Source organism: Hydra vulgaris, chromosome 09 (assembly GCF_038396675.1).
Source record: "Hydra vulgaris chromosome 09, alternate assembly HydraT2T_AEP".
Lineage (NCBI taxonomy): Eukaryota > Metazoa > Cnidaria > Hydrozoa > Anthoathecata > Hydridae > Hydra > Hydra vulgaris.
In genome coordinates, this window is record NC_088928.1 from 19,495,001 (window position 1) to 19,519,494 (window position 24,494).

Below are 24,494 nucleotides of genomic sequence, written 5' to 3' on the forward strand. Positions count from 1 at the left end.
ATCTAGACTTACTTAAATACAAAATTTTGTATTTGTATGACAACATTAACGCATGCCATCAGGAAAGGTTAAACAGCAATTTTCTAAATCAACTCTAAAGATTTAGAAAATTGCTGTATTTAATATTTCCTGTTATTTAGCTAAATTGAAACATTTTATTGAAATTAATTGAAACATTTATATTTGATAAAATATTTATTAAAATAATATAAAATTACATTAATTAGGCAGGATATTTTCCTTTGAGGGACTCTTTTTTACAGTCTGGATTCAGATTTCTATGCTCTTGCACACAGCGCAGCAAAAATTGTTTTTGTTCTTTCTTTGCAGGGATCAAACCATTAATCTTGAATAAGTTTTACTGCTCTTTTGCTGCATCATTAACTGCTCTTGAGGAAAGAATTTTTCTTTTTGCCTTAATTTTTTTCTGTAAACAACATGTCACACTTTGTTGATTTTCTGTAAACAACATGTTACAATTTATTGTTTTTCTGTAAACAACATTTCACATGTTATTCTTTTTGCTAAATTTTCAGGTGTTTTTTTTATACATTTTTGCTTTTAAAAGCTCCTATGGCATCATAGATGGTTTTACAAGCAACATCTTCATCCCACATTGAAATGGGTTTTTGGAGAAAGTTCTCATTAATTTTTAATCTAGAAAATAAATTTGTGCTCTTGACAGACACAAAATCATTTAATAATTTTCGTGCAAAAATTAATAAGGCAGTTTTATTATTAGTTTAGTGAAAATAGTATAGAAAATAGTGCTATGTATTCCTACTTACATTAAAAATAATCATACATATGTTTGATGTCGATGGAATGTATCTCTTCCCTTAACCAAGCAAACTCTCTCTTTGTAAGTTCACTACAATGTTTCCCTTGGTTTGTTCATTAACTTTATCATCAAAGAGTGACAAAACTGTAATTTCTTCAAAGTACCAAAGATCTTGACAAAACTTGTTTAGGGCTGCTTTAGAGATTCATTTGTCAACAGTTTTGTACTCCTCTTTAAAAAGCGCAAATCTTGATTTGGTGCCTTTACAACTAGACAAAATCCAAGCCATGGTTTCACATATATAACTGCAATCAATAAACAAATGTCTTGAAGTGCTCATTAGTCTTTGACACTAATTTTGATCTGAGATCAACGACACATACTTTAAAAAAGTAGTAATTCCCTGTCTAGTTTTTGTACTAAAAGTACACAAACTCCTTTTAACGGCCCTGTATTGACGCTATTGTATTGACGCTGTCACAGTACATTATTAGTACTTTCTCATCAAAGTTTCAGTCATAAAGTGCATTTAACACAGTTTCAGCTTGATCTTAGCCAGAAGAACTCTCGAGTTTGGGTGCAGCCAGCAGTTGTTCCTTTTTTCCAAATGAAATTAGAATTGTCAAACATTCTTCTTTCATTAACAGCCAATTTAACTTCGTGAATGCTAAAAAAAAGTACTGCAAGAACTTGATGGTTAGACTAACTTTGCACCTGTTATTTAATTCGTGTTCGACTAAGAATTTTTTTATTGCTTCCTAATTCCACTGCCATTTCTTGAATGTATGAATCGAAAATAACTGAATCAGGGTTTTCTAAAAGTGCAGATTTGCCTAAAACACTTTTTACAATGTGACAAAATTGATAAAAATTACCTTTTTACAATTACTGTAGATAAATAGGTATATATATAGTGCTATACACTATATATATAGGTATATATATAGTGGTTTTTCCACATTGGATGCGGAAAAACCACTATTACTGATTTTCTGAATAAGTATGACACAAGAGAAACATTCCGTGGATTTGGATCAGGAAGAAAGAGAAAAAATCGAAGGTCAACATCACGCGTAGACTTCAATGGTGCAGTAAACATAAAAACTAGACTATTGTACAATGGAGATAAGTCGTTTAGTCAGATAAATCGCCTTTTGGCTTTAGATGCACATGCTAGAGAAAGAACTCACAAAATGAAAGGCATATTGGATTGTAATAAAGCATATGTTCAAAAAAAAAAATCTAACTTTGGACTGGTGGCCTAGTTAATCACCCAATTTAAATCAAATTGAAAACCCATGGTCAATACTCAAAGATAAAATTAAAAAAAGAAACTATAATGATGAAGCTTGTCTTTCCAATTGTGTTAACAAGGTTTATTGATAATATGCCTCAGAGAATCAAAGCAGTCCTTGCTGTTAAAGGTGTTATGACCAAGTACTAATTTAGGAAATTTTGTAGATAATAACTTTATAATAATTCTGCCAACAATTATTTTGAATTATATATGTCTTGTAATACTTTTGTATTTGTTAAAGCAACATAAATTTTTTTTAATATAAATATATATATTTAATTGATACTAGTGTATAAGCATGCTATTTATATATTGTTAATCTCGTTAAATGTTTTTTTTTACACAAAATTTTTTTTTTGGCCCTGACTACACACACACACACACACACACACACACACACACACACACACACACACACACACACACACACACACACACACACACACACACACACACACACACACACACACACACACACACACACACACACACACACACACACGTGTATGTATATATATATATATATACACTAGGGTAGGTTAATTTTCAACTTTTTTATAATACCAAGTAAAAGAAAAAACTAATAGTTTTTGCTTTTACTTGGTATTATAAAAAAGTTATAATACAATGATATGAAGGGGTTAATGAGAAAATTTAAAATTACTAGTTAGTTAAGGAATCTTAATTAACTACTATATAAAAATTAATAGACTTTTTTTTGTAATATTTTTTGTCAACAAATAAGCTTCAATGAAAAATTTATTTGTTGTCTAAATTTAATATAAAAATCCTACTCAGATTGCATCATTTGTTTTGACAATATAGAACTTTCAACCAAAATTAAGATTGATGACTAAATTTATTTTTGCATTAGTATGTTTGTCTTATTTGCAATAGTATGTTTATGGCTTTCTTGCAATGATACATTATGCACTTTATAGCAAGCTTCAGATGTCATTTTCACCGCTCACTTAACACTCTGATGATGAGAAAGCAGAATTAGTAACTTATAAATAAAACTAGTTCTACAAGTAAATCAGAACCAGTAACTTTGTTTCATTCAAAATGTCTTCATTAAAAATATTCAATGTTGTCAAATGATTTAAATGTGATGTGTATTAATCCAAAAAAAATTTTTAAATCTCTAACTAAATTATTTTTCTAGCAGAAACATTTTACTAACACTCTAATGATGAAAGGATTCAAGTTGAAACAACTCCTTAGGACTGTTCTCTGATTTTTCAAATATATTCTATCTTCTAAAAAAATATAGTACATAATAAATATACAAGATACTAAATATGGATGGTTAAGCGCCAAACCAGCCTATACAACAAAGTTGAAAAAAATTAGTTTATATTGAAAAATAAGTTATGTAGTGTTTCTTTGCAAACACCAAAATACTATAATTAAACTCTTTAAGTGCACTGAACTGCAATTACTTTTAATTTTTTCGGTTTAGTGGCTTTTGTTATAGACTTTGAAACTTTGCGTCAAATTATCTCATTTCAACATATTCGTTGTATAGGCTGATTTGGCGCTAAGTCATCCATATAGTGTGCAATAAGTCTATAGAGGTTATAAAAACATTATTACGATGTGGTTATATTTCACAACAAATACTTATGATTTATCAAAAATATTTCAACCTTTCTGTTAAGAGGACATGTGCAAACTATTTGTTGTGTTTGACAACTTTCTTATACACATACAAATTTAACATTAGATAAACAAAGAGGTAGACTTGCATGCAGAAATAACAAAAAAATCTAAACTTTTCTCAAGGTTATTATCATGTTATTATTACAAGGTTATTATTACATTATTATTACGCTTTACTTTAAAAAGAGATTTCAGGTTAATCTGGTTTGCCTTCATGAAGCATAATTTATCAAATTACCACATAATAATATTCATAGTGGTAACTTTGGATTCACAGTTTGCCATATTTTTATAAAATCCATTGCTATCATATTTGCAATATTGTAATCTTTTGAGCCTTGGTTGGTGTTTTTAAGGATTGAATAATTTTGCAAATGATTTATGACACTGCTTTATTTATAAGTACCACAACAAAACTGCTGCATATGTTCATACAACTTGGTGCTTTATAGGCATTTCATTAAAGCATATTAATGTATATAAAATATGTTAATGTAATCAAAATGACTTAAAAAAAGTTCACAAATCTCATTTTTGTAAAAATGCAAAAATTTCCTGCAATTTTAAAACTACCACCTAGTAAAAAAAAAAAAAATTAATATAAAAACATTAAATTCTTAAAATGAACAAATTTTGTTTCTGAAGTAATTGAAACAAAACAAAAAAATCATATAAAATTTAAAAAAAAAAAAAACGTACTATGCATAGCAAGTATGTTTTATATAGCTTTTTTTATATAGCTTTTTTTGTTGTTGTTGTTTCAATTACTTAAGAAACAAAATTTGTGAAGAATTTACTTTTAGAACAATTACTTCAGAAACAAAATTTAAATGATTACAATTTAAATGTTTAAAGGGAGAAAATACTTTTAACTATTTAGAAATTTTAATCATCTCATATATAGCCTTGTAAACTCACTTTAATTTGTTAACCTATAACAAACTATTAAAGTTATTAACCTTTTAACTCAACATCAGAAATAAAATCTGAATCAATAAACAGACTTAATATTTTCAAACAAACTTCTTTGTATGAAAGGTTGCAAAACTTGAGGAGCTCATCATTTGTTAGTCTAGGCACACAAACAGGTACAATTAAACCATTATTTTGTAACCAACCATTGTATAATGTATCTTCAAATGTGAAATATGGCATAAACCCTTGAGTACTCTGATACTTCATTATTTATTTTTTCTTTATGAGCTAAATTATGTAACTAAATCAAGATCAGTAAATATTTTTTGAATAAAAAACTCTAGAAACTTAAAATAGCATTAAATAAAAATATGATTTTATTATAACTAATGCAATTATTTAATTGAATTAATTAAATAGTTATTTTTATAATAACCAAAATTTTAACACAATATAAAAAATTATATCAATGTATAGACCAAAGTAAGATTAATCTCTAACTTTGTTTCCCCATGCAGTAATCTTGTTTGTCAAGGCTTTTATAATTAATCTGTGTATAAAAATGAACCAGTGTTCATTTTTATACACATATTAATTACAAAATATTAGATGCAACAAGTAATTGCAGCAATAAAAAAATTTGATCTTCTCAAAATTCAACAAAAAGTCCTATCTAAACGAGTCCATTTTTTCTAAAAAAATTCTTTGTAACTATGAAGTTCAAGCAGAAAGACTTTTAACTTTAAGGCAACCATGATTTTTCATATTCTTGTAAAATTTTTAAATTAAAAATATTTTAAAGGAATTTCTTTGTAGTATAATATACTTGTTATAAATTATATGGATCAAGCTAATTGTGATCCAAACTATGAACCAAGCCATTTTTGTACTAAATATTTTGTAATTAACAGTAATAAATTTAATTTTATAGTTATTTGCAACAAAAAGATTTATTGGATAAAATTTAATGCTAAATCTTTAATGAATAAAATATAATACAGAGATTTGGTTAGATGGTCTTTGATGCAGAAGCTGAAAAGACTTTTAAAAGGAAAGCAAAAAAGTGAACCGGGCAAATATTAAGAAGCTGTGTAGACTTTAAAAGGCAAGAAAAAAAAATTAAAATATTCTAACAACGATATTTTACATGCTTTCGTAGAATTATATTCAAAAAAAAAGAAAAAGGAAAGTTTAAAGTTATGTAAAAAAAATTTTTTTAGGTACTTGTTTTTTTAACTGTAAATCCTGACTTTAATGATGGTTTAAAAATCAAAAGTTACTGAATACTATTAGTCTATGTTGATACAAAAGTATTGCACAGCAATAAATTTGATATTCAAAAAAATTTAACTTTTATGTAAACATTTTTATTTTGAGCTTATAAAAAAAAAACTAAAAAAATACAAACATAAAGTTAAACAGAATGTTTATAATCATGTTTATCAATACATCTAAAAAGATTTTACAATGTTTGATATTAAACTATAAATGTCAACATGATAAAACAACAAATGTTTATAGTTTGATCATATAAAAATATATGAAGTTTATGTTCTTTTTTATTATATTTTTGTGTTGATAGAAGAACGTTAACATAACAACATTTATTCAAATATTTTCATTCACATATTTGTTGGGGTTTCTAAGACTGTATCTTGAGCTGCCTACCATAAAGCTTTCCCATAAATGCATAAATGCTATCAAATCGCTACTTTATGACAGATGTTGATGGTATAACGGATATTAAACTTTAAAAAGAAAAATTCACTTATTTAGTCTAAGTTTAATGGCTCCTTTTTTAACATTGTTCACTTGGATTGGTTGTAATTGGTTAGTGTCTAAAAGTTCATCTTGTGGAATCTAAATAAAAAAACAGATTACTATTTCTTAAGAAATCTTTTACTCAAAAATATACTTTAAATAAAGTTTACTTAAAAATTATAACTACCAATACTTCTGTATCCGGAATATCACTTCCATCATCAATTAATTCATTATCCTTAATTAAAAAAAAGATCATTAAATGTGAGGGAAAAAAAAACATCAAAAATAATTATGAGGTAATTATTTTGTTTGTGCAATAATAAACACATTCAATAAATAGTCAACAAACCATTTGTTCTCTTATTCTTTTTATAGGACTTGCATCTAGACTTATTGGCGAACTTGGTCGCTTTACTCCATGTTTATCAAGTCCTTGTTGTTTTGATGTATCATTCAAGTCCTTTGCTGTGTCATTCTTAAAAAAAAAAAAAAAAGAAAGCAAAATTCAACTAGATTAACTCTAAACAATGTTGAACTTCAAACTAAAAAGCAAAGTTCAATTAAATTAAATCTAAACAGTGATGAATTTCAAAAAATATTTTATTACTCATAATATTTGACCTATAGTTTTTAAAATTTTTTTAAATAGTTAAAACCTCAAAGAATCAAACTACTACTTTTATACCCCTAAAGTCATTTTTTATTTATCAACTTGTTAATACTACATAAAGTTATTAATAGATTGTTAAAAAAACCTTTAGTTTTTTTAACAACCTATTAATAACTTTATGTAGTATTAGCATCTTAATAAACACAACCCTTGGAATTAGGAAAAATGAGGTCGGCAATAAATTGCCAACCTTAAACTTTTAGAGGTCAGTATTAGATTGGCAAAAAAATTTGACACAAAGAGGTTACCATAAAACATAGATAAGAGGTCGGTAATTTTTTACCAACCTTAAACACTTTTAAGTTGGCAGTTAGGTCAACATTGCCAAATGCTGACCTTAATTTAGAGGATTGTAAACACTAATTATAGTTAACTTACTTTTGAGCATGATTTAAATACAAACAGATTTTATATTGAAAGATCTTAGTATTTGTTTTGAATCAGTGAAAAAATTTAAACCCTGCAAAATAACTTTGGTGGTATATCTTATTGGTGGTATACCTTACTATTTTATTGCTATGGATAATTCATTATGTAACTAATACTTATGAACTAAACTGGTATTAGTATTCTAACACAAAAGAAATTTGGCAGGATTTAAATAAAGAAAATTTATGCATTATTGAAAGTCAATAAAAGAAATATTTTTGTTTTTCATTAATTAGACTTCAACACTAATGAACTAAGCTGGTATTATTATTCTAACACAAAATAAATTTGGCAGGATTAAAATAAAGAAAATTTTAAAAATGTTAATGCTTTTTTCATAAAAATGGAAATTCATACAAGACAAAACACTGAAAAAATCTTTTTTAAATTGACCATTATTGAAAGTCAATAAAAGAAATATTTTTGTTTTTCATTAATTGGACTTCAATGCTTATGAACTAAACTGGTATTATTATTCTAACACAATATTGTTTCTCAGCTAATTAATTTTTCTTTTATCAAAGTTTTCCTAATTAACAAAAATTACTAGTCTGTTACTCTTTGGTTTGTTAAATAAAAAATTAAGAATGATTCTTCAGCCACTCATACAAGACAAAACACTAAAAAAATCTTTTTTCAATTGACCATTATTGAAAGTCAATAAAAGAAATATTTTTTTTTTCATTAATTGGACTTCAAAACTAATGAACTAAACTGGTATTAGTGTTCTAACACAAAAGAAATTTGGCAGGATTTAAATAAAGAAAATTTAAAAAATGTAAATGTTTTTTTCATAAAAATGGAAACCCATAAATTGACTGTTACTTTAGTAAACTCAACAATTTAATGAAATAAAATTAATATAATCTCTTCAAAATAAAAAATATTTTCTAGTAAAATGTTTAATTTGTAAAGTCTAAAAAAGATAGATTTAACGAGTGATTATATGTATCTATCATATTCATATTTATTTAAAATTAAAAAAAAAAAACTTCTTTTAAAACTGTGTTCTTCAGGGTTGTTTTTTTTTATTTATTCTTTTTTTTCTTTTTATTGATTATATCTGAACTATGGTTCTACTTTAGGTTTAAATATTTTTTTACAAATTAATGCATGTTTTTTTCCTTTACTTACATTTTCTTTCCATTTCTTTTTAAAATTAAAATTTCCATTAAATATATCAAAAACTTGATGGATCTATACAACATATGCAGCCTACTTTTCACATTATACTATAAAATGATGATATACTATAGTAATGCAATGATAAATACTTTCAATAAATTGTCAACAAACCATTTGTTCTCTTATTCTTTTTAAAGGACTTTCATCTAGGCATATTGGCGAACTTGGTCGCTTTACTCCATGTTGTTTAAGTCCTTGTTGTTTTGGCATATCATTCTTAAAGAAAAAAAAAGAAAAATTCAACTAGATTAACTCTAAACAGTAGGGTGTCCCAAAAAACAACATTTTTGAAAGTAATCTGCTCCCAGCCCCTAAATGTGTTCTATCTAATACAAAAACACTAGATTTAAAATTTTTTTGAATAAAAAATATTTTAAGGGGTCCCTCAAGACTCTCGAATATTTAATGGGTCCCTAGTATTTTCAAAAAAAAAGTTTTTCAAGAATATGTCAACCTGGTACTCAAATGAAGCAAAATTATAAAAAAATTTCATATTCATTTTGAAAAAATTTTAACTTATCAAAATTATTATAACAAAACATAAAAAATCCACTTTTTTCATTTTTTGTTAAAAAGCGTAATTTTTTATGTAATAAAACCAAAAATAACAACTTTCTTTCGAAATGAATATTGTTTTTGAAATTTTTATATAGTTTTGCTTCATTAGAGAACCAGGTTGACATATTTTTTTAAAACTTTTTTTTTGAAAATATTAGGGACCCATTAAATATTCGAGAGTCCTAAGGGACCCCTTAAAATATTTTTTATTTAAAAAAATTTTAAAGTTAGTGTTTTTGTATTAGATAGAACACATTAAGGGGGTGGGAGCAAATTATTTTCAAAAATTTTATTTTTTGGGACACCCTACTAAACAGTGTTGAACTTTAAACTAAAAAAAAAAATTTAACTAAATTAAATGTAAACAGTGTTAAACTTTAAACAAATATTTTGATATTTATTTTTAAATTCCTCAAACTAGTTAATTTATGCCTTAAGGTATCAAACTATTTTTACCCCCAAAGACAAGTTTTTTTTTAACTTTTCAATGTTATTCACTCCAAACACCAGGAGGGCCACTACAGTTGAGGAAGCTACTTAATGGTGGTTACAACCCTCTCTCAACTCTTCAACTCCGAAACATGAATCTTGACAAACAAGGTTGCTGCAAGGAGATACAAGTTAAGCACGGCACTACCAGGGATGTGGTGGGGATTGAACTCTGAACTTCTTGCTTATGAAGCAAGCACTCTACCACTACACCACTACCTCACTAGTTATTCTTGTAATCATCATTTAAGATTGAAAAGAACCAAAGAAGAAAAAATATTGTTTCTCAGCTAATTAATTTTTCTTTTATCAAAGTTTTCCTAACTAACAAAAATTACTAGTCTGTTATTCTTTGGTTTGTTAAATAAAAAATTAAGAATGATTCTTCAGCCACTCATACAAGACAAAACACTGAAAAAATCTTTTTTCAATTGGCCATTATTAAAAGTCAATAAAAGAAATATTTTTGTTTTTCATTAATTGGACTTCAAAACTAATGAACTAAAGCCTAAGTCAAAAATAATCTAACACATGTTGTCTTGAGACAACATGTGTTAGATTAACTAATTTATTCTGTTAACTAATTTATTCTCAGCAAAGCTCCAAGCAAGCATTAATTTGAACAGAAAACAAAAAAAAACCTTAAAGAGCAAAAAAGACGACAGAAGACTCGAAAAAAATATTTTAAAAGTTTTGAGTAAAAAAAACATAAAAAATTAGCACAAAAAAATTAAAAATTTTGACATTGGAGAAAAAAAACAAGATGAATAAAAGTTTTTGAGGGAAAAAAAAAGTTAAAGTAAAAAAACTTAGTTAAAGATTGAATAACGCAAATTTTAGTTATGGTTAATGAAACAAACTTTTGAAGAAGCACATAGAGAGTTCCTGATCTGAGTTAAAGAAACACATTTGTCAAAACACAAAATATATATATTTGTCTTCTTCAAGAACAACAGACATTGGAGCAACAACTAGGCAATAAACAAAAGAGACTTGTAAGTTTTATGATAAATTGTTTTAATTCATTTCATTGTTTTTACATATTTGTAGACTTATGATTGTTATATTACTTATTATATATTAATACTAATTAATATATAATCAGAGATCTGACCCTTCTGACCAAACAGTCATCTTACTATTATTAGCAAGGTCTTTGAGTCTTTAGCGAACAAACTTCTAATATCTAACTTTGAGTTTAACAATTTCTCTGATAATCAATATTTTAATCTTTTCATTTTACTACTGACTTGTTAGCAGAAAGTTTTTTATAGTAAATTTAACAGTAATAACAGAGAGCTTTTTAATAGTGAACTTAACATTAATAACAGAAAGTTTGTAATAGTGAATTTAACAGTAATAACAGAATGCTTTTTATAGTTAATTTAGTCAAAAGAGTTAGGGCTATTGCTCTAGACATATTGAGGGCTTTCGATAAAGTTTAGCATGCTGGACTTTTCCATAAGTTTTCTTCATTTAGTACATTTTGGAATTTTTTAAAACTATTGAACCATTTCATTCCAACCTCAGTATTTAAGTAATCATTGATGAACAAAACTCACTTTCCTTTCTAGTAATTTCTGGGATATCACAAAGATTTATCATTGAATCTGAGTTGTTGAACATTCCTGCCACAGCTGTAACAGGAATGTTGCCTGGAGCCCAAGATGCAAAAGAGTCTATGGGAGAAATAACTTTAGTAACAGATTTTAAAGTAATTTGTATGTCTAATAATGGATGAATCTGTTTTTCTGGCATGACAGGAAAAGTTTTAGTGAAATATAGCATGGTTTGAACTATTTAAAGTAAAACAAAGATAAACTGAACACAAGCTAAGATCAGGAAAAAAAAGAAGGTAAATGAAAAGGGTTGTATAAAAAACAAGTCACAAAGTTCTTAGTAAGAGATTGAAAAAAACGATTTGAGAGATTGAGAAGGAAAAATAAAATTTGAGTCAGTTTAGTTTACTTCAGTAGTATTTTATTTATGGCAGTAATACTAAAGTCATGCTATTTAGTATGATGAGCATTTACGTCACCAATAACAACAATATTGGCTGATAGATTAAAAAAAAAGAAGCTACATCTACTAAGGGAATCAGCCTTTCTGAGAGCTACCACAGAGTTTGAGAAATCTTGCTACCAGCTGGCCTCAGATCCATTGAGGTAAGTTTGTTTTTTATCAAAACTCAAATGAGTTTTACAACTGTACTCTCATAAGGAGATAACAGGAACCACTAATCCAACTCTAAGACAACACAAACAAAAAAACGTTAATGTTCTATTAACAAGAAGATCCAGCATTAATCTTAGGCAGAAAATAATCACATCTACACTATATTGACACTTATGCCTACAATTACATCTACGTCCTCCTATTAAATAAATAAGAGATACAAAGCACCTTTTTTTATCAAAATAAGGTGAAAATCTTTTATAAATTTATTTTAAGAGTTTTTACAATCTAATACTGTTAAAACTCTTGTAATTTTTTTTTAATATACAAAATAAGTAAATAAAAAAAGTACTTAATTTGTAAAGTCTGACCTTTCTTTTATTTATGAGATAATAAGCATGTAAACATAACCTTTAAAATTCAAGTACATTAAAGAAATAATCCTTAACTTATGGTTTGAAACTTCATAAAAAAATCTTAATGCAGATCTCTCTAACCTATTGGTCACAAAAAAATGCTTTCAAACTCACTATGAATCTCCTAATCATATAATCTCCTTTTTAAATTACTATATTACTATTAAGGTTACAAGGATACATCTCTGTTGAGTGAGGCTAGTTCACTTTCAGGCTCTATAAAACATTATTGGTCAAGCTCTCTAATGCATTATTGGTAAATCTATTGTTCACCTGAGTTTCATATAAATTAGTATATGAACCAATATTTTTTATTATCACTTTGCCCTCACTTTTATTTACTATTAAAACTCTCTACGCAACCTCCTAATATATGAAAAAATATACTTTTATCTCCACAGTTTATGAAATGATCTATATCAACTGCAAACTAAATTGTTGTTCATTAGTAAATAAATAGTAATAAAATAAATGTTTCAAATTTCATTTATAACAATAATACATAAAATTACTTGATAAAGTGTTTCGATTTCTTCATTACTTGATGGAGGATCATTTACAAATAACTTTTCTGACATATTTAGGTCATTAGCCTCCTGAAAAAAAAATTAATAACTAAATTTACTAATAAACTAATTTCCTTCATTATGTTAATAGATAAAATGGTAAATGATGAAACTCTCCTGTAAAATAAAAATTCACAAAAAGGTTTATTATGTAAATAAATTAAAATAGTCAAATTTATAATAAATCAATAAAATAAAAAAAATTCACATATAAAATGTAATATGATAAAAGACAAATTTATCAAACATTTTGACTTGATTCAAAACCTTACAAATTTTTGATTAACTTATGACCCACAACCAGACCCATTAACAAATAACCTATGGTCTCCATTGACAGACATATTTCCCATTGATTTTTCTCATTGTAGGAATAAACCCTATACCAAACATTTACAAATTCAAATCATCCTATCTTATCCCATTTAAATTATAGATATGGCTGGCTGGAATATGGCTAGATAAAAAAGGACCAGCACCTAATCCCATAATTTGGAAATTATCTATCAATAATGATCTACCATGATTCAATAATTCATCAATACATCACCAATGGTAAAAAAGTAAACCAGTTAATATTATAATTTAAACTACAATAAACATCAATTAACATCAAACAACCCATGGTTACACATATGATTAGTCATACTTTAATAAACCATCATGCAATCATAGTTAGGTAACTTACAAATCAAATTATGATGTTTCAAAACCTCATTCAAAAGTTTGTAGTTCAATTAACATGCCTTTAGTCTGATGTATTTTTGTTTTCATGACTCTTTAGCTCTTGGATTTAGCTCTGAATTTTAATAGAACCATTTTTTAATGAAATGTATTTTAGAATTTTACAGTTTAATAGAAAATGGATTAGTGATTTAAAGTTTAGGTGCTTATTCTTTAATAGCCTATTTGATCGATGATATGGTTGATTAAACAGCAAACATTTCATTTTCAAATTGCAATTCTCACATAGAAAAATCAGTTAAACAATAAAATTCTAAAAGAATTATTGAAGGAAAAGGGAAAAAGAAGAATTGAATATTGAAGGAAAAAGATTACTAAAAGAATAAAATATCAACAATTTAATTTTTTATAAAATAATATCATATTAAAGAAACATAATATAAGTAACAGTATTACAATAAAGAAAATAAGTAAATGGAAAAAAATTTCATGCAATAAACTTAGGCAAAACATAAAGTAGGCAATCATTAAATTTGGAACAACGAAAAATTAAAAAAAAAATTAATAATAATTAAAAACTTTAATATTTATTGTAATCTAAGAAACTTGAAAATTATAAAAATGCTTTTTGTTTTAATATTTTTCATTATTTAGAATAAATAAGCAAACAGTTATGTTAATTGACAAACCAAGTTCTGCACAGTGTCTTTGGCAATTTTCTTTCCTACTTATGTCTACTTTCTAATCAAACCTTTGGATGTACTTATTGTTTTGTCACTCTTACGCAAATATCCAGTTTGGTGGATTCAAGCTTTTTGGTATGAATTTAATCTCTCGAATTTTATCAGTCTACGGTTTTCTTACGATAATGCAAGATCAGGCCAGAACCAAAAAGGGAATTAGTGACTTCAATAAAATGGCGAAAGTCTAGCTTGCAAGCATTCCTTGATGTAAACATTCGAGTTTAAAGTTGACAATGTGACAAAAGCTCAAGATCTCAAACCACAGCTGCATATTGCTTGCCACAAAAGAAGTTTCTAACCAAATTTATCCAATGATTTATACTTGAACATGTTGCTGACATGTCCACAAACAACTGAAGCGTAAAATTTTGAATCTGAGAGCTGTTTGAAGTCACATTTGATGTACATCCATAATTATGCAAATTTTGTAAGCACTTAGTCATAAAGTTTTTGAGCCCAAGTTTTAGCAATCAGTGATTGATTATCTGCTTGGTTTGGATATTTAATGGATTGATAGGACTTGAAATTGTAAAATTTCTTAACTTTCCTAAGGATAAACTTTGTTAGATAAGCTGGGATTTTGCATAAATGATCGTTGAATAATAATTGCTGCTTTCTTATCCTTAAAGCCACTCTTTCTCCCAGATCCTTTTGCTCAATCAATAGATAGAGAGCTCTTGTATTGATTTTTGACCATATAAACAGTAGTTTTGCTAGAATCAGATGCTTTAGTGATTAAAAGTAACAATGCAGAAGAATTTTGTAGATAGTTGTGCAGATTTTTTTTTTTTTTTAATTGTTTTGATAAGATTTTAAGAGAAATGTTTTGACTTGTTTGTTGATGTTTTTAATTAATACTATCGTTACTTAATGTAATTATGCAAAATATATATATTTAAATGTGTTAGTGAGTTTTAAAACAAAATCTATCGTTTCAAATTTAATGATTACATGCTTTAACATAAATTAAATATAAAACCTGCATAGAATCTTGGCTGAATGCATCATTTGATTCACCTAAACAAATTTTAAATCAACAGAATGTACAAATGTTCAGGAAACTGAAGTCAAAGAATCAAAGAGGATTAATATAATTTTTGATATTAAATTCTACAAACAAACAATTTTAGAAATGAAGGAAGCAAATTGAGTATTAAATGACAAATTTAATACTCAATTTGTAAAGAAAATAATAAAACTTTCATAATTTCATAGACATGTTACAATGATCATTAATAATTTTGAAAATATTTTGAAAAATTTTATTATTTTTTATCAATCATTTAATTGTAACTTTTTTAGAACTATTTTAAGAAATATGTAATGCAGCCCTCAAAATTAGGAAAAATAAGGTTGACAAAAAAAATCCAGACCTAAAAACGTTTTTGGTTAGAATCAGATTGACAAGAATTTTTGAAACAAGTTTGACAAAAGTGAAAAATTTTAGCATAAAATTTACAGAAAAACAAACCACGAGTTTGCCGACAATTTTTTCAAACATCTATATCTGCTTAAAAATCTGAAAAACAAATCAAAGTTTTGCTGACTTTTATTTAGAATTAATAAAACTTTTGTTTATCAATTTTTTTATACTTGATTTTGTTTTTTGAATTTAAATCAAATGTTTCTATTTAGAATTAATAATACTTTTCAAATACTTTTGACATTTTATTCGGTTTTATTAAAAATTAAAAAAAAAAATTTGCTCTTTTCTCTTTTTTTTCAACTTTTATTTAGAATTTAAATTAAAAAAATAAAACGTTTGATTTGCTGTTGAGTTTTTAAATTAGTTTCTTCAGAATTTAAAGAATACGCTTGTTTTTCTAATTTTTTTAATTAAATAAATTCAATTATCATTTTATTTAAATATAAAATTTTCTTTTTTTTTTTTAAACTATTTATCTAGAATTTAAATAAGCATTCATTTTGCCATTTTTCATTTATTTGAAACAGCAAAAAATTAAGTTTTAAAATTCATGTAATGAAATGAAAACATTTAGCCAATTAAAACAATTTAGACAAATAAAACTATCAAATAGTTAATAATTTTGTCTAAAATTACCATTAGTAACCAAACTACTCTTTGATTACAAATATTTAACTTCATTTAACTATGTTTTAATTATAAAAACAATACAAAATATATAGAGTACCTTTCTCTGAATAACATTCTGATAAAGAACTTCTTTGTTTTTCGCTCCCCTATAATCAAAAATGTATTTTACCTGATTTTTTATTTATCTACCTATTTATCTATGTGTGTATATATATATATATATATATATATATATATATATATATATATATATATATATATATATATATATATATATATAAACTTGTATATAGCTGCATATGAAACAAAGTTGTCATACAGAAAAAGTCAGAGTTTTAGTAATTTAGTATATGCATCAATTGAGGGTTTGGGTTTGGACTAGCAGTAACATTTTATGCTTTTACTTTATCTGAATTAAGTTCACTTTTTAAAAACTAAAGCAAAGTGATATACTTTATTGTATATTTAGTATGTATTATGTATATGTATGTATGTATGTATGTATGTATGTATGTATGTATGTATGTATGTATGTATGTATGTATGTATGTATGTATGTATGTATGTATACATATACATGGTGGCATCTTATTCCTAATTTGCAAAGTGAGAACCACTCGCCACTACCCTTAGTCCATTAATGCTTATTCATTTTGTTAAATTTTCTTATCAAGATATTTACATTTATTTATTTTTAATTGAAAAATAATTGCGATGTTATAGTAAGCGGGAACTTTTTTAATTATTGACCAAAGTAAGTTGGATGTTACTTTGACTAAGTTGGATGTTACTTTGAGGTCTTCGCTTATTTGCCATATGTATTTGGAAAGAGTGGTTGAATTTTTCAGTTTTAATTTTGTGAAGGAGTGTTTGTGGTTAGTCCATCATTTCTTTCATTCGCCTCTGATAAGCCAATATATACTTTTTCTGGAATGTTAGGGGCTGACACTATACATATATAAATAACATTTGAGATTCTACATTTTCCTTTCATTGGGCAGTTTTGTTTGTTTATGCAATTGCATGGTGGGTGTTTGTCTGAATTTTTAGATATAATTTTTCTGTTGTAGCTTTTTTATCATAACCAATGAAGAACCCAAGGTTTATTTGGGAACACCGCTTTTTTTCGGCAACGTTCTTTGGGTTGATGTTCTTGAGATTCCCTCCCTTTCCCTAGTTAAAACCGGTGCTACAACAATGATTTTTAATCATCATTTTTTTAATCATTTATGTTTATCTTGTTTAGTTATATCTGAAGATAAGGAGTTAGCACCTCTTTGAATACATGAATTTACTGGTGGTCGTAACCATGTTACTATAAGAAAACTATTTTACTTTTATTTTAAATCAATCAATATATTTCTGAACTAGTTGGTTACATTTCAAGGTTGTTTACAATTAGTAATATTACTTAAGATTTTAATAAACGCTTTTGTTGCCATTACCACGCTATTTGTAAACAATAATTGAAAATTGTTTAAAGTTTTTTAAATATTTATTAACATTAATATTTATTTTAGTAAATTTAAACTTTGTAGTTATTAATGTTTTAAATAATTAGTAATTAAATCTTTATATACTTAAAAAAATTTTAATCAATATTTACATTATATAGTATATTTACATATATTAAATTGCGTAAAATTGACAAAATAGTTTTACATCTTGTATTCGAATAAAAAGACATAAATTTATTGTAATTGTTATCATAATGGTTATTTCTATCATTTTTAAAGTCAAAGAATATAGAAAGAAAAAAAAAACTTTCTAAAAAAATTTATGTTTTGTTTTCCTTATGTAAACTAAAATAGCAAGCTAAAGATCAAAAGTTAATTCTTTCAAAAATTAAAATTGCGTGATTGAGTTATTAAGACTGAAATTTTTACTTTTGTTCATTTATTATCAGAAGCAGTTCACTCTTAATTGCCAAAAAACAAATGCTAACTTTGAATGGATATTTTAAAATAGTTCTATCTTCCAAAAAAGCAAATTTTTTATACATTCAAATTCTTATAAAAATTTCATAACAAGTTTTTTACAATTAAGTTACGTAACGACGCTCATTTTTTTTAAAAACTAAGTTTCAATTAGTAACCAAAGAACAGTTACGTCACGTAATTACATGAAAAAAGCAATTTTTTTTTAAATTCATTTTATTGTCCTGAAGAAAAAATGAGGTAGCTAAAATAAACTGAAAATTATTTATATACTACTACATTTAAAACTAAAATTTTATTTCTATTTTTAATAAAAAAGCAAAAGAAAAATTAAAAAATAGAAAATAAAAATTTTTCAGCACTTTTTATTGGCCAGCCATACCGCTCCAGCCGTACTAAAACAAGGGTGTGGCAGAATAGTGTTGCAAAATTTTGATAGTCGAAAATGTAAAAAAGGAATAGTGGTGCAAACTGTCGCATAAATTGATTGTCGAATAACAGAATAAGGAATGTTCACATTAAATTAACAAATAGTGTTGAAAACAAAAAAAGGAATAGTGTTGCAAATTAATTTAATGAGTAGTGTCGAGAAAAAAAAAAAAAAAAAAAAAAAAAGGAATAGTATCGCAAAAGAATTTAATGAATAATGTCAAAAACAAAACAAAAAAGAAATAGTGTCGCAAATTAATTTAATGAATAGTAACAAAAATAACAAAAGCAAAAAAATAACAAAAATGTGTATTTAGATAACTTGTCTGAAGTCATACTGAAATAGCCTGCTGCCAGGGGCTTCAGTACATACCTAAAAAATCTTTAAAGATAAGGAAAATGAGTAAGCAATTGCTAAAATTAACTATTTGCAACACTATTCTTTTTTTGTTTTCGACATGATTCATTAAATTCATTTGCGACACTATTCCTTTTTTTGTTTTTGACACTAATCATTAAGTTCATTTGCTACACTATTCCCTTTTTTTATTTTCTACAATATTTATTAAATTCATTTGTGACACTATTCCTTTTTTTTCGTTTTCGACACTATTTATTAAGTTCATATGCAACACTATTCCTTTTGTTGCAACATTAGGCCTTTTTTATATATTCAACAATACTCTGAAGTTCATTTTTCGACACTATTCCTGTCACCCTAAACAAGTTAGGGTTCATCCCTGATAATATATATAAAGCTCTGATATCATTCATTGAGCACTTGCTGAAAAATTACAGACAATAAAATAAATTTATATATATATATATATATATATATATATATATATATATATATATATATATATATATATATATATATATATATATATACATATATATATACTTGCATTTTAATTATAAAAATTTTATGCAATTAAAAACTCTTCAAAAGTGTAATTATCTAGGCTTTAAAAAAAGTAGGAGCTAAAATATTCCTAATTTTTTTATTCATATTAAACTCCTGCAAATTAAAGTTGACATTGAATCAATCCCTAGTACCACTTTAAGTTTTAAAAAGAAGACTTTAATTTAGATATAGACTTTTTTAGACAAAGAAGTATATATATATATATATATATATATATATATATATATATATATATATATATATATATATATATATATATATATATATATATTTCTTGCAGTTACAACTATTCTTCATACATAGATACTGCTAGCCCAAACCCAAAACCTCAGTGGATATATGTACTGAAGCACTATTTCAGTATGACATCATCAGTGACATTTCATGTTTTACTCTCTTGATTATAGTTTTAATCCTTGAACCAATCATTTTACTTGTATATACAATTACAAAAAAATCAATAAGCAATAGTACAATAAACAAAAATTAAATAAATTACCCCATTCAAAGAGCTTTTTTTTTTCAATCTTAATACTGTGTTTGGAAGATAATTACTTAATTGTTTTCTAAAAAAACATAAACAACCAAGATCATATCAGCAAAATTAATTACAATGAATAAAAGTCAATAAAAACTATTCAAATGTAAAGTAACATCCAAAGATGTAAACATGTAGAAATGTATAACAACACATAGGGGTAAAGTATAAGACAGACAGTAATGCAGACAAAAACTTACTTTTTTACATGTCTAGCCTCTGTTCGCATTCCTTCTCGAAATATTGCAATTTGACAAGCTTGTTTATGTACTATTAAAAATATTAAATCTTTGTTTTTTATTATGTAGTTTATATTTCATTTTATATTTCTAAATTTTGTTTCAAAAAAATGAAAGACCAAATAAATTTAAAAACTAAAAGAATCACCAGTGCTGGTAAAGTATTGTATTTCAGCTGTGATATCCACATTTACATTTTCAGTGCCTTCTAAAAATAACCAGAAAATAATTTGTTTATGCATTTCTTGTAAGAAAAGTGACATTTGACAATTGATTTCAAGATTATATTTATCTTGAAGTCTTAAGGACATATATGTTAAATAACAAAAAAAACAGTGTCTTAGCAAACTTAACAAAGTATCAAATATAATATTGATTATGTAAAAAATTAGCAGAAAGAAACTTATAGATTGAACTCAATGGATATTGTTCTAAAAAATGTGAATGTTCAACAGCTGCAAAAAAAATTTTTAAATAAATATAAATTAGCGAATGTTAAAAGGGCGGAAATCCAATAATGTAAACTTTTGGGAAACTATAAAAAAACTGCATTTTCCCCCATAGGAAATTTTTGTTAATGGTACAATAATATTTTTTTTGTGAAAACATTTTCTTTAAAAAAATAAATTATTAAATCATTAACAAAAATTCACTACAGGGGAAAATGCAGGTTTTTTTAGTTTCCTGAAAGTTTACATAGTTGGACTTCCGCCCTTTTAACATTCGCCGATTCATATAATCTTTGCTTTATCGTCTATGTCTTTTGTTATCAGATATTTATTCGTTAATATTTCTGAATAGCTGACAACAACTTTAAATTTAGATAAATAATTCTTTGAATGGAATGAAACAGTTCAATTATATTATCACACATATACACACACGCATATACAAATATGTAAATTAAATTTTGGGAATGCAAATTAAATACCTGGTTTTTGAAATTCTAGACCAATAAACCAACGAGATACAGTGCCACTTCTAAACAAGTTAAAAATCATTAAAATTTTTAAATTCATTAAGAATGAATATTTTCGGGCACAACTTGCTTGTGTTTAGAAAATTATGTTAAATAACCAAAACTAAAAAAAATCAAGAAGATTGCTATTAATAATAATGCTCATACTTTTAACTTTAAACATTCAAATTTTATGCTGACTTGAAAATCAACTTGAAAAACTTGATATTAATTTCCAAAATAAAAACAAGATTTATTTAAATGCCAACTATATAAACATAAACTGATATAAATGGCAACTAGTACAAACATGAACTTCTATAAACCCTTAGTAACATAAACATGAACAGGTATAAAGGCCAACTAACGTTAACACAAACTGTTATAAAGACAAACTGAAAAAAACACAAACCAGCTACCAAGTAAAAATAATATAAAAAACGATTTCTTACTCTGATTTTAGAATAGGATCATACGATTTAGGATTCACATGAGCAAGTTTTACAAATTGATTTCTTTCAAGATTAACGATAAGTATACGAATTTTTGATTCAACCAAACCTTCCCATTCTAGATGATGCTCACTACTGTTCGAATAAGCGCTCAAAACAATGTAATGTCTGTAGTGAAACAAAAAAGTTTAGCAATAAGCACTCAAAACAATGTAATGTCTGTAGTAAAAAAAACTTTTAGCAATAAGCACTCAAAAAAAAGGTGTAAAGTTTATTTAACAATAAAGTTTATTTAACAATAGAATATTTATTAATAGTTTATTTAACGATAGCATATTTAACTAACGCAAGATCTCCAACTGAAATATATCTTTCAATACATCTTCTTTCTACGATATGTTCTTATATTTTAAAATTGTTACAGCTTTTATTGTTAAATTATTATCTAATTATTACATGGTTAAAGGTAATGTTTTCCTTTGACACCACTATTGCCTTTATTAATTAATAGTTATATATTTAGAGTTAGGGTTATACATTTTTTGATTTACTTTTATAACATCGCATTTTTCTGAATTTACCTCACATGTACCAGTTGTTATTCCTGTAATTGAAATGCCCTTAGCACTTTACTTGGGCTAGACAGCTTTGTTTAATATAAAGTAAGAAAATGGAAATATTTGCATTTTTTTGCATTGTCTTGAATATAAGGGCATTTTAATAAATACAACAAAATAAATTGTGAGGGTATAAAGTTTATTTGAATGATTTGAATTTTAAATATTAAAAACTTTTCACAAAGCTTAGAGAAAACATTTAGAACTATCAATAAGTAGCTATTTTATCACTATTTTATATACCCTCAGAGAGATGCTATTAAATATCACTATTTTATATACCCTCAGAGAGATGCTATTAAATATCACTATTTTATATACCCTCAGAGAGATGCTATTGAATAATACAGAAATTTATCTAATACTTAAACTTTTATTGTCTAATCTGTTAACCTGATTTATCAATTTCAGAACAGTGAAATACCAAAAAAATCTATTTTTTCTAGGGGTTCTAGGGGAAGGAAAAAAAATTTTCAACTGTTTTATCATTTCAAAAATTCATTTTTTTTTAACCTAGAACTTAATACAAGTTATATTGTGTTTATCAACACGACATAACTCATAATACACAAAAGTTCATTTTGAATATCTTGATTTTTGTATTTCAGTTTTTACAAGAATTTTCAATTGTTGTCCACAATGAAATACAAATAAAGTAAATGTCTAATTGCAGTTTTTCTTAATATAGAAGAATAGTATGAATTGTTAGCTAAAACTTTTTTAAACAAATTTTCTTGACGACGAGCACTATTGTAACAAACAGGATTTAAATAACTTTTTAATGACTATAATTATTTTTTATAATTTAATTTTTAATAATTATAATTTTTTTTAATAACTATAATTATTTTTTATAATTTAATTTTTAATAATTATAATTTTTTTTAATGACTATAATTATTTTTTATAATTTAAATTTTAATAATTATAATTTTTTTTAATGACTATAATTATTTTTTATAATTTAATTTTTAATAATTATAATTTTTTTAATGACTATAATAATTGTTTATTTATTCAGAAAAAGTTTTAATGTTACAAAAGCTTCAATTAAAAAAATGCCAAGGTAACACTTATAACAAATGGTTTTTCTTTTATTAAGGTGTAAATTTGATTGTTACTTTATGCTGTAAGTTAATATTAGATTATGAAGCAATTTGTCTATAAACATGCTGATATTAGATTATGAAGCAATTTGTCTATAAACATGCTGCTATTAAATTATGAAGCAATTTGTCTATAAACATGCTGATATTAGATTATGAAACAATTTGTCTATAAACATGCTGATATTAGATTATGAAGCAATTAGTCTATAAACGTGCTGGTATTAGATTATAAAGCAATTTATCTATAAACATGCTGATATTAGATTATGAAGCAATTTGTCTATAAACATGTTGCTATTAGATTATGAAGCAATTTGTCTATAAACATGCTGATATTAGATTATGAAGCAATTTGTCTATAAACATGCTGATATTAGATTATGAAACAATTTGTCTATAAACATGCTGATATTAGATTATGAAGCAATTTGTCTATAAACATGCAAATATTAGATTATAATTTGTCTATAAACATGCAAATATTAGATTATAATTTGTCTATAAACAGACATTATAAAGCAAAATGTCTATAAACAGTAAGGAATTTTACTTTGCCTTCTTCCCTTTTTACTCTCTACTGCCTTGTGCCCAAGGTATGAGTGAAAGTTTGTTTTCCAATTTGCCCACAACCTATTTAATGATGCTAAAGTGGCAAGTTTGTATTGATTGATTCCTATAAAATATATTCTAAAACGTACAATGAGGTATTAGTTTCAGTAATCATTGTTCACTAAAAAACAAGCTTTTTCACCATTATGTGGTCGCTGTCATTTACATCTTAACTTTTAAATCTCTTTTCTGCATTTTAATTTTCAACTCTACATCTGTATTTGATGTATAGGTCAAATAGACCACCCAAAAAAAAACTCATTAAAAATTTAAGGCCCTATCAGATAT

General features: G+C 25.5%; 2 protein-coding genes across 8 annotated transcripts in view; both read right to left on the reverse strand.

Annotated features, from left to right (window-relative positions):
* LOC100210899 (threonine synthase-like 2) overlaps positions 1-4,957 on the reverse strand; it is a 26,873-nt gene extending 21,916 nt beyond the window's left edge. Inside the window, exon 1 of the mRNA XM_065804972.1 lies at positions 4,700-4,957. Within this exon, the coding sequence (XP_065661044.1) occupies positions 4,700-4,922 (223 nt within the window). The 5' untranslated portion in view covers positions 4,923-4,957. The remainder of the gene's footprint in view (positions 1-4,699) is intronic.
* A 1,112-nt stretch (positions 4,958-6,069) lies between these two features.
* Positions 6,070-24,494, reverse strand: part of LOC100202752 (poly(A) polymerase type 3) — a 63,208-nt gene continuing 44,783 nt past the window's right edge. For 2 of the 7 annotated variants that reach the window (XM_065804973.1, XM_065804979.1), the window contains 12 exons: positions 21,872-22,039; positions 21,393-21,442; positions 20,610-20,669; positions 20,423-20,492; positions 20,184-20,250; positions 16,488-16,536; positions 15,314-15,351; positions 12,854-12,937; positions 8,815-8,919; positions 6,769-6,894; positions 6,604-6,654; positions 6,070-6,515 (listed from right to left, as the gene is read on the reverse strand). In XM_065804973.1, coding sequence (XP_065661045.1) covers positions 6,420-6,515; positions 6,604-6,654; positions 6,769-6,894; positions 8,815-8,919; positions 12,854-12,937; positions 15,314-15,351; positions 16,488-16,536; positions 20,184-20,250; positions 20,423-20,492; positions 20,610-20,669; positions 21,393-21,442; positions 21,872-22,039 — 964 coding nt within the window. In that variant the 3' untranslated portion in view covers positions 6,070-6,419. The remainder of the gene's footprint in view (positions 6,516-6,603; positions 6,655-6,768; positions 6,895-8,814; positions 8,920-12,853; positions 12,938-15,313; positions 15,352-16,487; positions 16,537-20,183; positions 20,251-20,422; positions 20,493-20,609; positions 20,670-21,392; positions 21,443-21,871; positions 22,040-24,494) is intronic. The other 5 variants (XM_065804974.1, XM_065804976.1, XM_065804975.1 and 2 more) reach the window with 5 other exon arrangements.